Source organism: Ctenopharyngodon idella, chromosome 7, assembly GCF_019924925.1.
Source record: "Ctenopharyngodon idella isolate HZGC_01 chromosome 7, HZGC01, whole genome shotgun sequence".
Classification (NCBI taxonomy): Eukaryota; Metazoa; Chordata; class Actinopteri; order Cypriniformes; family Xenocyprididae; genus Ctenopharyngodon; species Ctenopharyngodon idella.
This window is the reverse complement of record NC_067226.1, coordinates 29953697-29967544: the sequence shown is the minus strand read 5'-3', so window position 1 is coordinate 29967544 and position 13848 is coordinate 29953697. Positions and strand designations below refer to the sequence as shown.

Sequence of the window (13848 nt, the reverse complement as noted above, 5' to 3'; positions counted from 1 at the left end):
CTTCCTCCAAACACAGCGAGTCGAGTTGATGCCAAAGAGCTCAATTTTGGTCTCATCTGACCACAGCACTTTCTTTCAAATAGTTATTTCCCCCACTGTAGATAGATAGATACATAGATAGACAGACAGACAGACAGACAGACAGACGTAGATAGGCAGACAGCCAGACAGACATAGATAGACGGACAGACAGCCATAGAAAGACAAACAGACAGACATAGATAGACAGAAGACATAGATAGATAGAAAGACAGACATAAACAGACAGACAGACAGACATAGACAGATATAGACCAAGAAGCATCTAAACAAACCCAGCTCCACTCACTTAGAAACACGTATAAATGGAAACAAAACAGTGAAGATACATATCTAAGTACAATTAGTCAACCAAATATTCAAGTCCTCTTAGATCAATTCCTTGCCACTCCTTTCCCGCACAACAGTGAAGGTACAAACCTAGCAGTAGACAAGCTGAACAGAATATTTGAGGTATCAGCAACATTATCCAACTTAAAAAACACAAAAAGAAAACCAAAAAGACCACATGCCACTGAGAAATGGTTTGACAATGACTGCAAAAGACTTAGGAAAGAAGTAAGAATCCTATCAAACCAGATGCTGACAATGACAACATCCGTCATCTCTATCACAAAAAACAAACAATATAGGAATACTTTAAGAAAGAAAAAAGAACAAAACACAAAAAGTCAACTCAGAGAAATTAAAGAATCCTTAGAGTCCAACCACTTCTGGAAACACTGGAACACACTAAACAAATCTTACCATCAATAACTAGCCATCCAGGACGGAGATGTTTGGATAAACCACTTCTCCAACCTTTTTAGTAATATAGTCAACAATCGGGAACAAAATGCCCTGTACAAAAAACTAAGGGTTTTAGAGGCGACCATCAAAGACTACCAAAACCCCTTAGACTCTCCAATTACACTAGCTGAATTATTTGATAAAATACAAACCCTGAAAACCCAAAAAGCCTGTGGTGTCAATGGCATCCTAAATTAAATGATATAATACACAGACCACAAATTCAAATTAGCCATCCTCAAGCTCTTTAATATCATCCTTAGTTCAGGTATATTCCCCAACATCTGGAACAAAGGTCTTATTACCCCAATCCATAAAAACGGAGACAGATTGACCCTAATAACTACCAGCAACTACCAAACTAACAGCAACCTAGATAAACTTTTCTGCAACATCCTAAACTAGCCCATTTTCTCAGAGACAGAAATGTCCTGAGCAAATGTCACACTGGCTTCCAACCAAAATATTGCACATCAGACCATATACTGTATATACTCTCCATAAATTAATTGATAAGCAAATCAACCAAAACAAAAGAAAAAAAAATTCTCATGCTTTGTTTTCTTCAAAAAAAGCTTTTGACTCCATTTGGCATGAAGGTCTTTTTCTTCAATTAATCAAAGTCCCTTTAAGATAAGTCATTTCACTCGGCGGCCATCTTTGAAACGCCTCTCAGGAATGCAAGTGTAGCTTCCTATCTCTTTGAATGGGGAAACATCAAATTCTCCAAAGCTGTTTGCCAAGCTTTTGATTAAATTTGAAATTTGAAATCACCAATGAAATCTGACAACACCTGTCTCATAAATTTTGTTTCTAAACGCTCAAATCATGACAAAACGAAAGAAAAAAAAACGGTAGTCGTGGAGTGACACAGGGCTGTAGCTTAACTCTAAAACGGGCAATGTGAACCACAAGTCACATAGTTTTTATTGTCCTGTTTGGGGCATAAGAAAGATTTTTTCATCAAATCCTTTTTTCATTTATCATAGTCTGGTCTGTCTGGAGTATGCTGGTCACATGATTTGTTTCAAGTTTTCTGTGAAGTTGACTGGTCATTGCATTATTGCCAATTCTGCGGTGATGAGTGAGAGGTGGGTTGTGGGTGGTGGGAGGACCAGTAGAAATCTCGTTCCAGGACCGGGGCCCCTCTTGAAGACTTTGCTAAGATTTGTTTGTGTTTCAGGTGTGTTTGATCAGGGTTGGAGCTAAACCCTGCCCCTCTACTGTGTAAAGTGGGCCCAGAGGCCTGGAGGGCTTATAAGGGTCTTCCCTAGGGGCCCCGGTCCTGGAACGAGATTTCTACAGGCCCTTCCACCACCCACAACCCACCACTCATCAAAAAATAGTGATAAACAGACCTCCATCACAAAGCCCTGAACTACCAAGAGCTGACGCCAGAAAGAAATGCCCTTGGCCAATTGATCTTAGAGCTGACTACACAAACCACGTGTCTGGAAAAAAAAAAAAAAAAAAAAAAAAAAAAAAAATCGCAAAACATTTAGAAAGACCAAACCAAATAATTAAAACACAAAAAGAAAAATGCCTAAAACATTGGATAGACACAACAACCCTACAAAGTAAACTGGAATGTTATTTGGACCTAAACAGAGAATATAAATTGGCAGGATACCTGAGTACAACAAGCAATCCTAAACTTAGAAAAGTCCTGAGTATACAGACTTAGTGAACACAGTCTGACCATTATTTTATTTATTTATTTTTTATTGTATAGTGTTATTAATGCTTTGGCAGTGTAAAGATTTCTTTCACCATGCCAATAAAGCTATTTGAATCTTGAATCTATAGACAGACATAGACAGACAGATATAGATAGATAGACAGACAGACAGACATACACCGATCAGGCATAACATTATGACCACTGACAGGAAGTGAATAACACTTTTCATCACGGCACCTGTTAGTGGGTGGGATATATTAGGCAGTAAGTGAACATTTTGTCCTCAAAGTTTATGTGTTAGAAGCAGGAAAAATGGCCAAGCGTAAGGATTTGAGCGAGTTTGACAAGGACCAAATTGTGATGGCTAGACGACTGGGTCAGAGCATCTCCAAAACTGCAGCTCTTGTGGGGTGTTTCCGGTCTGCAGTGGTCTATCAAAAGTGGTCCAAGGACGGAACAGTGGTGAACCGGCGACAGGGTCAAGACTCATTGATGCATGTGTGGAGCGAAGGCTGGCCCGTGTGGTCCGATCCAACAGACGAGCTACTGTAGCTCAAATTGCACAAGAAGTTAATGCTGGTTCTGATAGAAAGGTGTCAGAATACACAGTGCATCGCAGTTTGTTGCGTATGGGGCTGCAGAGCCGCAGACCAGTCAGGGTGCCCATGCTGACCCCTGTCCACCGCCGAAAGCACCAACAGTGGGCATCAGAACTGGACCACGGAGCAATGGAAGAAGGTGGCCTGGTCTGATGAATCACATTTTCTTTTACATCACGTGGATGTCCGGGTGCGTGTGCTTCACTTACCTGGGGAACACATGGCACCAGGATGCACTATGGAAAAAAGGCAATTCCATTAATTTTGTGAATTGGTAAGATTCATCAGGGCGCGAAGAAATATAGAGCTGAGTATCATCAGCATAACAGCTAGCCAGCTAATCCGGCTTCATGGTTGAGGCCACCGGAAGTGGTTGAACGTGGACAAGCTCAAAACGTTTTACACCTTGTTTACACCTGTATTTAGCGTTGTCCACTTGTGATCCGATCAACTAAAATTAATCTTAATACCAGGTGGAAACAGGCCCTAAATCACTTTATATGGGCAGAGAATAAACATAATCGGTTACAAATTTTGCAAATGTGTGCAAAACTGACTTCACTCTTATAAGTAGTCGCCATACTGCATTACTGCTTATTTTCATTCAAATTAAACAATATTGTATAAAAATATTTGTACACACTTATTCAATATAGTGAATCAATATATAATTCCTGCTCATCTGATCACATTCCCACAGGCTCAGCTCTACGCAACTGGGGTGCCACTCTTCTTCAGATCTTGAATGAGCTGTCTAATGATGAACTGAAGGCAATGAAATACTACATGCACTGGACTGATGAATACAGAATACCCATGAGCTCAATAGAGGGAACAGACAGAGTTGAACTAGCAAACCTTACGCTAAAATAATGGGGTAAACGATAGTCAGTGTGGAAAACAAGAGATCTCATAAAGATCATCATTTCTCGTAATGATGATGTCACGATAGATGTTCACACCTTTTTTGATGGTCATTGGTGAGACACGATGATCATCAGCTAAACCATGCAGTCATCATTTCTTTCTCAAAGAGGAATATTTTTATTTTCAAGAACAATGAAATTTGCCATACGATTAGTTCCTACCCAGCGAATGGTCTGGCAAGGTCTCAAAGTTATGAACAAACGTTCTTCCAGTAACGTTAATAGAACGTTTGTTAAAAGTTATCTGGTATTAAATCATGTTCTCAAAATGTTAGCATTTTTAAATGTTACTTGTTTCAGAACTTTCAGTGAACATTCATATAACGTTTCCATAATGTCTGCAAAATTATAAAATGGAATATTCCCTTAACATTCATATAACCAGGAAAAAATGTTTTTAAAACATTTAAAAAACTGAATGTTTTGAATGTTGAGAGAACAGTCAGAAATAATGGCTGTGTTTGAAATCGCCCCCTATACCCTTAAATAGGGCTCCATTTGTTTTGTCCAAAACCATAGTGGACGGTATTGAGTGCACTCATTCAATCCCACAATGCACCTCACTAGCGTTTGTACAAATGATGTATGCTCAACGGCTAGAGAATATATCCACAATGCACTGTGAGGGTCACACCGAATGAATTCCCGTATCTGACCAGAAGATGGCGCCCGCAGCTGAATCATCCATCCATCCATTTTCCAAACCTCTGGTCCAATGTGGCTACGGCATAATATCATACAGGTATAAATTCCTTTTTTAATTGATTATTATATTGTTTAATTAAGGTTTATACATGCTAGTTTCCATGACAGAATTCAAGATAAATCTTTTCATTACTACTGGAGCTGTCAGTTTGCTAATATTAAACATGCAAAAGCGGCAGCCCTTCCGGCGCACTCAGTGTCTGAATTCACTCACTCGTTTTCATTCACTCCTTCAGGTGGACAATTAGTGGACTAATGTAGGGAATAGTGAATTAGGGTATTTCAAGTATTTGCAGCACCTGCTATTTAAAAATGTTACAGATCATTTTATGATTTCAACATTTCTCATTTTTTTTTGTCATAAAAAGGTCACATTAAAACTTGGAAAATCTTTTAACATACTTTCATCATTTGTCTTTGTGACTTCAAAAATGTACTTTTTATGTTTTGTATGTATTGTTTAAACATTGTCTCAGTCACTTAAAATACTAAATCCTCCATGAAATTATATACTGTAACATATATCTAATACTCCAGTCTTGTGGATTTACAATGGCCGCTGTGTGCCCGTGATCATGAAGTCCACTGTAGGGTGTCTCATTTGTCATTTTAAGTTTCAGAAGGGACCCCTTTGCAGTCGATCTATATATTTCAATTTTTTCAAGTGATAAAATATGTTTACAGGCTGTTTAATTCATACAATTTAATTAAAATAAAAAACAGAATTAACTAAATCCATATAATGATCACAGGATGAGAACCCCTAAAAAGTTCTATATATGAAGTGACTGACAGAATCCTTACACCTTTTCTTCTAAGAGTGTACCAGAGATGCATTACATAGTATTATATCCAGTGCATTTTTTTTTTTTTTTTTTTTTGGTATTTCTACTTGAGTATAACTATTTTTGTTGACTTTTACTTCACAACATTTGAATTTTGAGGTTTATTTGAGACTATGACTGTTTTTGTTTGCTTTAACCCCCCACACATTCATTACCTGTAATAAAAAGTCTAAACCAGCCTTTAAAAAAAAAATTAATAACTAATAATAACTATAATAATTATTTGAGTGTAAAGAAGCTGTCAGACTTGCCTATTACCTATACAATATCCATGGGGTGTTGCCAAGATGGCTGCCAAATATGTTATACCTGACTAAACAAGTATCATAACTAAGATGCCAAATTTTTCATGATAACCATATGCAGCAACACAACACCACATTGTCAATGAATGGCAATTGAATCAGATATTCTGTGTCTATTTAATTCCTCTCTGTTGCTCTCACTCTTCGTTAAGGACAGGAAGTGTTGCGTCTATAAGACAGAATGTGTGTTTGACAGCGTGTCATTAATAGATCAGTATGGAGCTCAGTTCACTTCCTCTAATGCTCTGTGAGTATTCATTTCTCATTTATGCATCATTTTTGCATTTTGTATAATTATGTAATGAATCAGTGTTCATCTGTATTTCATCTTTTTAAGCATTCAGTCTATTTTTCATTCATGCTGCTAATAATTTGAGTATCTGTAGCTCATGATATCTGTATGTGTGTGTGTGTGAAAGTGAAAAACACTCTGATTTGCTGTAGCTGAATGAGATCAGTGTTTTGATCATTACTGTGACGTCTTCAGTCGTTCAGTTTAAGGTTTGTAATGGTTTGTGTGTTGAATCGGACATGCTGTCATGTTGTGTAAAGTTGCTGTCTTTGTTTTCTTCAGCAGATCTTCACTAGTGCATCTACATTTAGTCTTTACTTGTGATGTGGAACTCAGATGCTCAGATTGTTGTCAGGTTTTGTTGTTCTGGAAACTCCTGGAGTTGTTGAATAGTTCAGCAGTAGAATGACCATGTATTAGATGATGTTGTGAGATGCTCTGCAGTTTACGCAAACTCTGACCAGTGACGTTAATGACCACAATGATGCAACTTCCCATGAAGCACTGATTACATACCAAATAAGATCTTCACACTGTGGTTTCAGTTGTATCAATACAGCATCAGCTAACTGTTCTTAGGAATGAACATCTTCATTCTTCCTCTTTCATCCTTCATCTCTCCACTTATCGACTGCCACTATAGATCTGAAAGAATAGATATAGAGTTGATTTGATATTTTTAAATACGATAAAGAAGTTTATGATAAAATAGCATTTTCCTAGTTTTACACTGGTTGTACCACCTGACGTGGAAAGTAACTTACCCATATTATTTTTATCAGTCTTTGAGCGAGATCTACAAACCTTTTCACTCTGCCTCAAGGATCAATTGGCATTATCATGCTTACTGTTATTACCTTGTCAATTCATAATAAAAGACCCATGTTTGCAGTTGTGCCACCCTGCAGGGTTGCCAGGTCTGTGCAACAAAAATAGCCCAATGAGATTTTGTCCATCATGCGGCTGAATTCTCCACTGAATTTTTATGTCTGGGGGGTGTTGGAGCACCAAAATCATACGTACAGGGGTGGAAATCAACCCACAGAATATTTTTTTACCTGCTGCAACGACTTAAAAGTAGCCTAATTCTGCTGGAATTCCACGGACTTGGCAACACTGCCACCCTGACATTTGAGAACACACATTTTTCAATTATCTCTACAGCTTTAAAACTACTGATATTTATAAAATGTTGTATTTTTTTTTAATAGATTTTTTATAGTTTATATGAAAGATTTCAAACATAATATTTTGCCATAGTATTTTAGTTTGAATTTCTTATTATTAAAACACCATTTTAAATAGTTATGTTAGTCTATTCATTTGTGCGGACGGTTACACCACCTAATATTTTGGGGTTTTAAGATACCAAAACATAAAATAATATTTATTATTTGAATGTAATGAAAAAAAAAAACTAAATAGAGTTCATAGAATAAAGTGTCATGAATTTATCAAATTATTTTAAAACAAAATAATAATGTACTTGGACACAAAATGCACATCATATCATTGACCCTAATGTAGTTTTTCTAATGCATTATATTGCTGTAATAAAAAAAAAAAAAAAAAAAAAAAATATATATATATATATATATATATATATATATATAATTGCATATAATCATCAGAAGAATTGAGCCTTTTCTGGAGAGACTGATATTTTCTGTAAACCAATATTGTATTTTCTGAAGAATGAATATGTATTGTGAGGATGCAGCATTCTCCTGTACTGATCAACACCACAACAGAGATCTCAACATAAGCACAAGATCAGTGTTTTTATAAAATAATAATAATAATTTGTTATTGTCTTACAGTAACATTTAAAATAATTGGTCTGAAAAACAAGTGTTCTGTTAATGAGCCAGTTTTATTTTTTCTATTCCACCTTATAATCATCTTATACTACGGGCCTGTTGAATGCTCGAATCTGATTGGTTGACGAACGTTCTAAGTTGTGCAATTATTTTCAGGGAAACGGACGGCTAAAGTAGTTCTTGGCAGGTCTTGACCGCATACAGTTCCATATCACTTCACCAAATGATTTCAGTTATTTCAATAGGTCCTACCAGGGGCGGATCTAGAAAATTATATATAGGGTGGCAAAGGGGTGGCATGAGGTCTATGAGGGGTGGCAACACCAAAGCAAGCGCCCATGCATAGTTTTTTGTAGATTTATAGCCGAACATACACAATTGTGTTCACAAATATTGCATTACCAGAACGTATTCATCTATACTGTTTAAAATTAAAAATAAATAACAAGATTTCAATATCCATCATGGCACCAAGTCAAGACACTATGAAAAACTTCAACAGATTCTGAATGAGTCTGAGCTTGTATCACAAAAGGAAATGAGTAGTTTTATTCATATTACATCACAGGCTACTTCTATGGTATAAATCACGTTTTAGTACAAGCTAAAAAGCAACAAAAACTTTTGAATTTCCACAGTTTTGCAAACAATTTTTGAGTTTCTGTTATTAACAGAATGTCTGTGTGTTCACCCAGAACACCCTATCAATCACATGCTCACAGATACACACCCTATCAGCCAAATACTCTCATGCACACACCCTATCAACCACATACTCTAGCAACACCCCAGCAACTGCCTAGCAAACACCTAGCAACACTTTAGCAAACACCCAGAACATCTAAATATTCTGGCCTAACACACCAAACTATTTACTTTTTTAAACAAGACTTTAAGTTGGCTTTATGTCAATCAGCCAGCATAAATTTGTCTTTCAAACTTTTCAATCTAGTTATTGCTTTTCTTGATTGCTAAAGCACAATTCATGAAACAATTCTCATTTCCTCACAACTATAAACACAATCTCAAAATACACCAACTTGCACAAACCTCAAACTTCCAGGTCAGAATAAAATGTTTAGTCAAAAACCTATTCTCTTCTGACAAAATCAAACTTTGGCATCAGATGACACACAAAACGTAACAAATAAACAGACTTCTGCACTGAACACTAGTGAGATCAATTCACACTGTAAAAAAAACAAACAAAAAAAACAACTCTCTTATTGTGATTCAGGAATTATTTTGCAGCTCAATGTCTACTACACTATACAAAAACAGATGCAGATACGGTAAAATGAAACAATGAACTTTTGGAAAAAATTAATTTTCATTTTACTATTGTAAAAGTGATCTGGCAGTAGATGAAAAGCATGAGAAAAGTACATGTATATAAACCACAATACAGCATACTATCAATTACAGTACAGTTAAAAAAGTACATTCCCTCATCTAAAGTAGTGGTACTGTGTACTATAATTATACTGTATGTGTAACTTAACTTTAAAACCCCCGTAAATGATTCTTTCAGCTCTCTCTCAGATTTCCACTGGTGTGTCACAAGTTTTGCTAATGTTGTCATTGTTAAACGTTTTGAGAAATGTGTCTTTGTTTTGAGAACTGATGGTTTGCGAAACTGGGCCAACTGAATCACTTGTGTTAGCAATCGAGAAAAAATAAAATACGTTTATATTTTTACCTAACGCTGCTATTAGTTTCTGTGATCGGGATCATCTTATTAATTTCATGTTATTGTTTCGTCGGATGGCAAAAGGACCTTTATCCATGATGAAAGTGGAGCGGGCGGTCGGAGAATCAGTTCGCCAAAAAATTACGAAATGAATCTCAGACATTCGGATGGGATTACATTTCTCAGAGGACTTCTGAGTTAGCCGGGAAGCAGACATTTTCTGATTCACGAACAAATGGAAAAACAATTCGTAAGTGAACTTCGTAGTACGGAGCCCCGGACATGACATGCAGGAAAAAAATAGTAGGCTAAATCGTGCGCACGATTTACTATTTCGTTCCCTCGATTTATAAATCATGCGCATGATTTATAGTGCTCCGTATGGCTGCGCTGTGTTTTTTTTTTTTTTTTTTTAATCACAAAGAACCGGTTCATAAGAGTCATTTGTTAATGAAGCTGACTACACTGGGCGCGCTGCGTGAGCGTGCAGCCAACGATTATGCACAGTTTATTGAAAGACGTGTTTTCTTGCCATTATTTTGCGTTGCGCTGTCTTTTTTTATGTCATCACATTGAAGCGCCGCTGCTGAAAAGCAGTACTTGAAACACTGTAACATTTATATTTTTTTTTCTGTGATAATTCTGGGGTGGCAAAGCTTTTTCTTAGGGTGGCAGTTGCCATCCCGGTAGATCCGCCCCTGGGTCCTACAGCCTACAACAGCAACTAAATAGAGTTTACAACTCTCTTTCAAAGGCACACACATACTGCATAGTACGGACAGTCGGACACACGCTCGCACAGAAACGTGTTGTCCGCGCTGCTCTGACAAATTAATCAGTAAAATAGTTTAGCAACTTAATTTACCTCGCAACGGAGGCTTGGAATGAGATGCGTAAGAAATTAGTCCCACACTAGTGTTTTAAGGACAAAAACCTGACAAATGTCTTGAAATACAACATCTAAACAGTGTCTTGAGGTGTGGTAACCATAGTATAAGCAGAATAATTGACTCCAGACCATTGAATTATTAGAAAATAATGCACACCTGCTTCGCATCGTGGCCACATTACCACCTGAAGTGTGCATTATTTTCTAATACTTCAATGGCCCGTCGTCAATTACTCCTTACATAAATTATTCAAATGCTGATTTAAACTATGCATTTATGTATGAAAATGAATGTGGAATTTCTAACCAATGTTTTAAAATATATTCATACAGTCCTATTCTATGTATTTAGAAGCAACAACAAATAAATCAATGTGATTTTTCTCTTTTGATTTGTAGTGCTGATTTCAAACATCCAGCCTGGACAAACTAAAGGTGATTTATATATTTCTTTAAAATCGTCTCACATATAACACAGTGAAACAGAAAGAGAACGTGTTTATAGCAGTGTTTCGAGTGCAGTAAGAGTTTGTTGTGTCACAGATAAGCGGTCTCTCTACACAAATATCTAATACCATTCATATTTAAGATCTCTTTTATGTGATGTTATAGAGAGCCTAAAGCCTGTAGTGATTATAGAGCCTGACAAAAATGAAACCGTCACTGTCAGATGTAAAATACCAGGAAATGAAGACGACTGGACATACAGCTGGTTTACAGATGGATTATCTCAGCCCTTCAGCACTGGCAGAGAATTCCGCTTCAAAATTGAGGTATCTGACAGCAGTAACATCACCTGTAGAGGACAGAGAAAAAGTGACAGACAGAAGTCAGAGTTCAGTGACGCTGTTACACTGACTGTGTCATGTGAGTCTGATCCTCTTCATATAATGCTCAATGTATGGTGATTGTATCGTTTCAAACTTGTATTTTTTTTCTGTGCACAAAACACAAAAAACCTTTTTCATCCATATATTGAAAGTCAATGGGATCCAGTGTTGTTTCTTCAAAATATCTTCTTTTGTGCATTGACATTTCTGCAGGGTTTAGGACAGGTTGAGTCAATTCACTTAATTTGACTTTGTTAGATGTTTAACCATAATTTCTGTTTGTTCAGTTCTTCCAGAGACACCTAAACCTGTTCTGACTGTTCAGCCTGAACCATCACAGATATTCAGAGGAGAGACTGTCACTCTCACATGTGACATACAGGGGGAAGGATGGACATACAGATGGCAGTGTGGAGATACAGCGCACACCTCTGAAGAGAAAGAGCTCAAGATCACTGTACAGATCAAACAGATGTGCAGGTGTTACAGCTGCAGAGGATCAGACTGCTCTAAAAAGAGTGATGCAGTGATTCTGACTGTGTTTGGTGAGTGATCATCACTGACTGACATCAGGATCGCTCAGATGGCATATTAAAATGTTTGCTTTGTGTTGGATTATTATTAACCAAATGAGAGATAAAGTTTAGGTTTGACTCACTGTAGATCAGATTAATCCAAACCATTTTTAATAAACAAAGTGTCGTCAGTCTCCTTTCTATTCCCTACAAATTGTTGATGAATGAAAACATCAGACCAGCCTTCAACCTGCCCCCATAATTATAATTATCATGAACAATTGATCAACATATCTGTATGTTAATGGATATGGTTTGTACTCTAGATATCACAGATGTGTGTTTTTTTTTTTTTTTTTTTTTAATGATTACTGGTACAATTATTACTAATTGTGTTAACTTGGATATTCTATAATCTTTTCACTTTTATTTTGCCTCTGTCCCAACTTTTTTGGAGTGTGTAGCCATCAAAATTTGTTTATATTTACAAAATACAATTATGTTGTTTGGTGAAAACATTGGAAATCATTTCAATTATTTAAAAAAATAAATAAATCACAGATTGTGGATTTTATTGCATTTTACAAAATGTCCCAACTTTTCTGTAATGGGGTTTGTATATACAGCAACGATAATAGTGCAAAACCACCAATCTAAGTCATTTGAACTAATAATAATAATAATAATTTTGCACGTTGATTAATGTTTTAGAGGTAAAATGGGATTACAATAGGTCTTTGTGTACTTTTAAGATCAATTCATTAAAAAGGGATCATTTGACTCTTTGAGGCACAGGATTTGTCCTCATACACATTCATTCTTAAAGTTTACATGAATGTTTGATGAACATAAAGTTGCATATAATTACATTACTCACAATAACAGAGAAAAGTATTACAAAGAATATTAAATTTAATTTCTATAAATAATAGAAATCATAAGCAGTGACAGATGATGACTGAAGACTGTATATTAACTCAAGATTATCATGAAATATTTACAGATAAACCCAGAGTGACTGTGAAGCCCCAGAGTTCAGTGTTCACTGGAGACACAGTTACTCTGAGCTGTGATGTGCGACGCTCAACTGGACTGATGATTACCTGGTACAAAAACTTTGTGAGATTAAAATCTGATGCTGAAACAGAAACACTGAGAGACGTGAGTCTCTCTGATAGAGGAGAGTACTGGTGTGGTGTACAAAGAGAAAACAAGGCCACAACACAAGGTCAAAGAGTCAAGCTAACAGTAAGAGGTAAGTGCTGTTTTTTACAGGGCAATCTGATTTAATAATAGTAATGTTAAGCAGAAAAATGTCATCCATCAACAATATCATGTGCTGTCAGTTAAATTAATCTTCAGTTAATTTTGCACAGAGAGACCCAAAGCTGTAGTGCGTGTTCAGCCTGATGGACGAGCGTTCAGAGGACAGACGGTCACTCTCACATGTACCATACAGGAGACAGACGTCACTAGCTGGAGCTACACCTGGAAGAAAGATGATTCAGTGATTCATGAGAGTCAATCATGGGAATACAGAATCAGTTCTGTTAATGAATCTCACACAGGTCATTACAGCTGTAGAGGAAATGAGACGGACGGATCACGATACTCACACACCAGTGATGAAGTTACACTGACGCTATCAGGTGAGTGTGAGAATGTCTTCTTCACATCAATCTGATTCACATCAATCTGATTACATTCAGACACAAATCAAACCAAACCAAACCAAAAAACCTTGTTCAAATACAGGCTTTTTTCAGTTCAGCTTTAGATTCTTTGTGCTTTTACTGCAGAATTTCTACAAAAAGACTCAAAGATCCATTTGATAACTTTAATGTGGCTTGGTTTGAAGATCAATTAGTGCTAACTTTGGTGACTTGAAAAAAAAATTGCTATTATCAAACTCCAGAATGGTGG

At 36.5% G+C, this 13848-nt stretch overlaps 2 protein-coding genes across 12 annotated transcripts in view; both read left to right on the top strand.

The window, feature by feature from the left end:
- The window catches only part of si:ch211-163c2.2 (protein turtle), a 91636-nt gene that overhangs the window by 60395 nt on the left and 17393 nt on the right, over positions 1–13848 (top strand). Inside the window, exons 1-6 of one of the 8 annotated variants that reach the window (XM_051901563.1) lie at positions 6018–6136; positions 10980–11015; positions 11193–11447; positions 11698–11955; positions 12929–13180; positions 13302–13574. In XM_051901563.1, the coding sequence (XP_051757523.1) occupies positions 6106–6136; positions 10980–11015; positions 11193–11447; positions 11698–11955; positions 12929–13180; positions 13302–13574 (1105 nt within the window). In that variant the 5' untranslated portion in view covers positions 6018–6105. Of the gene's footprint in view, positions 1–6016; positions 6137–10979; positions 11016–11192; positions 11448–11697; positions 11956–12928; positions 13181–13301; positions 13575–13848 lie in introns of those variants that run through there. The other 7 variants (XM_051901564.1, XM_051901565.1, XM_051901570.1 and 4 more) reach the window with 7 other exon arrangements.
- The window catches only part of LOC127516715 (sialoadhesin-like), a 101833-nt gene that overhangs the window by 87683 nt on the left and 302 nt on the right, over positions 1–13848 (top strand). The gene's annotated exons all lie outside the window — the stretch shown is intronic.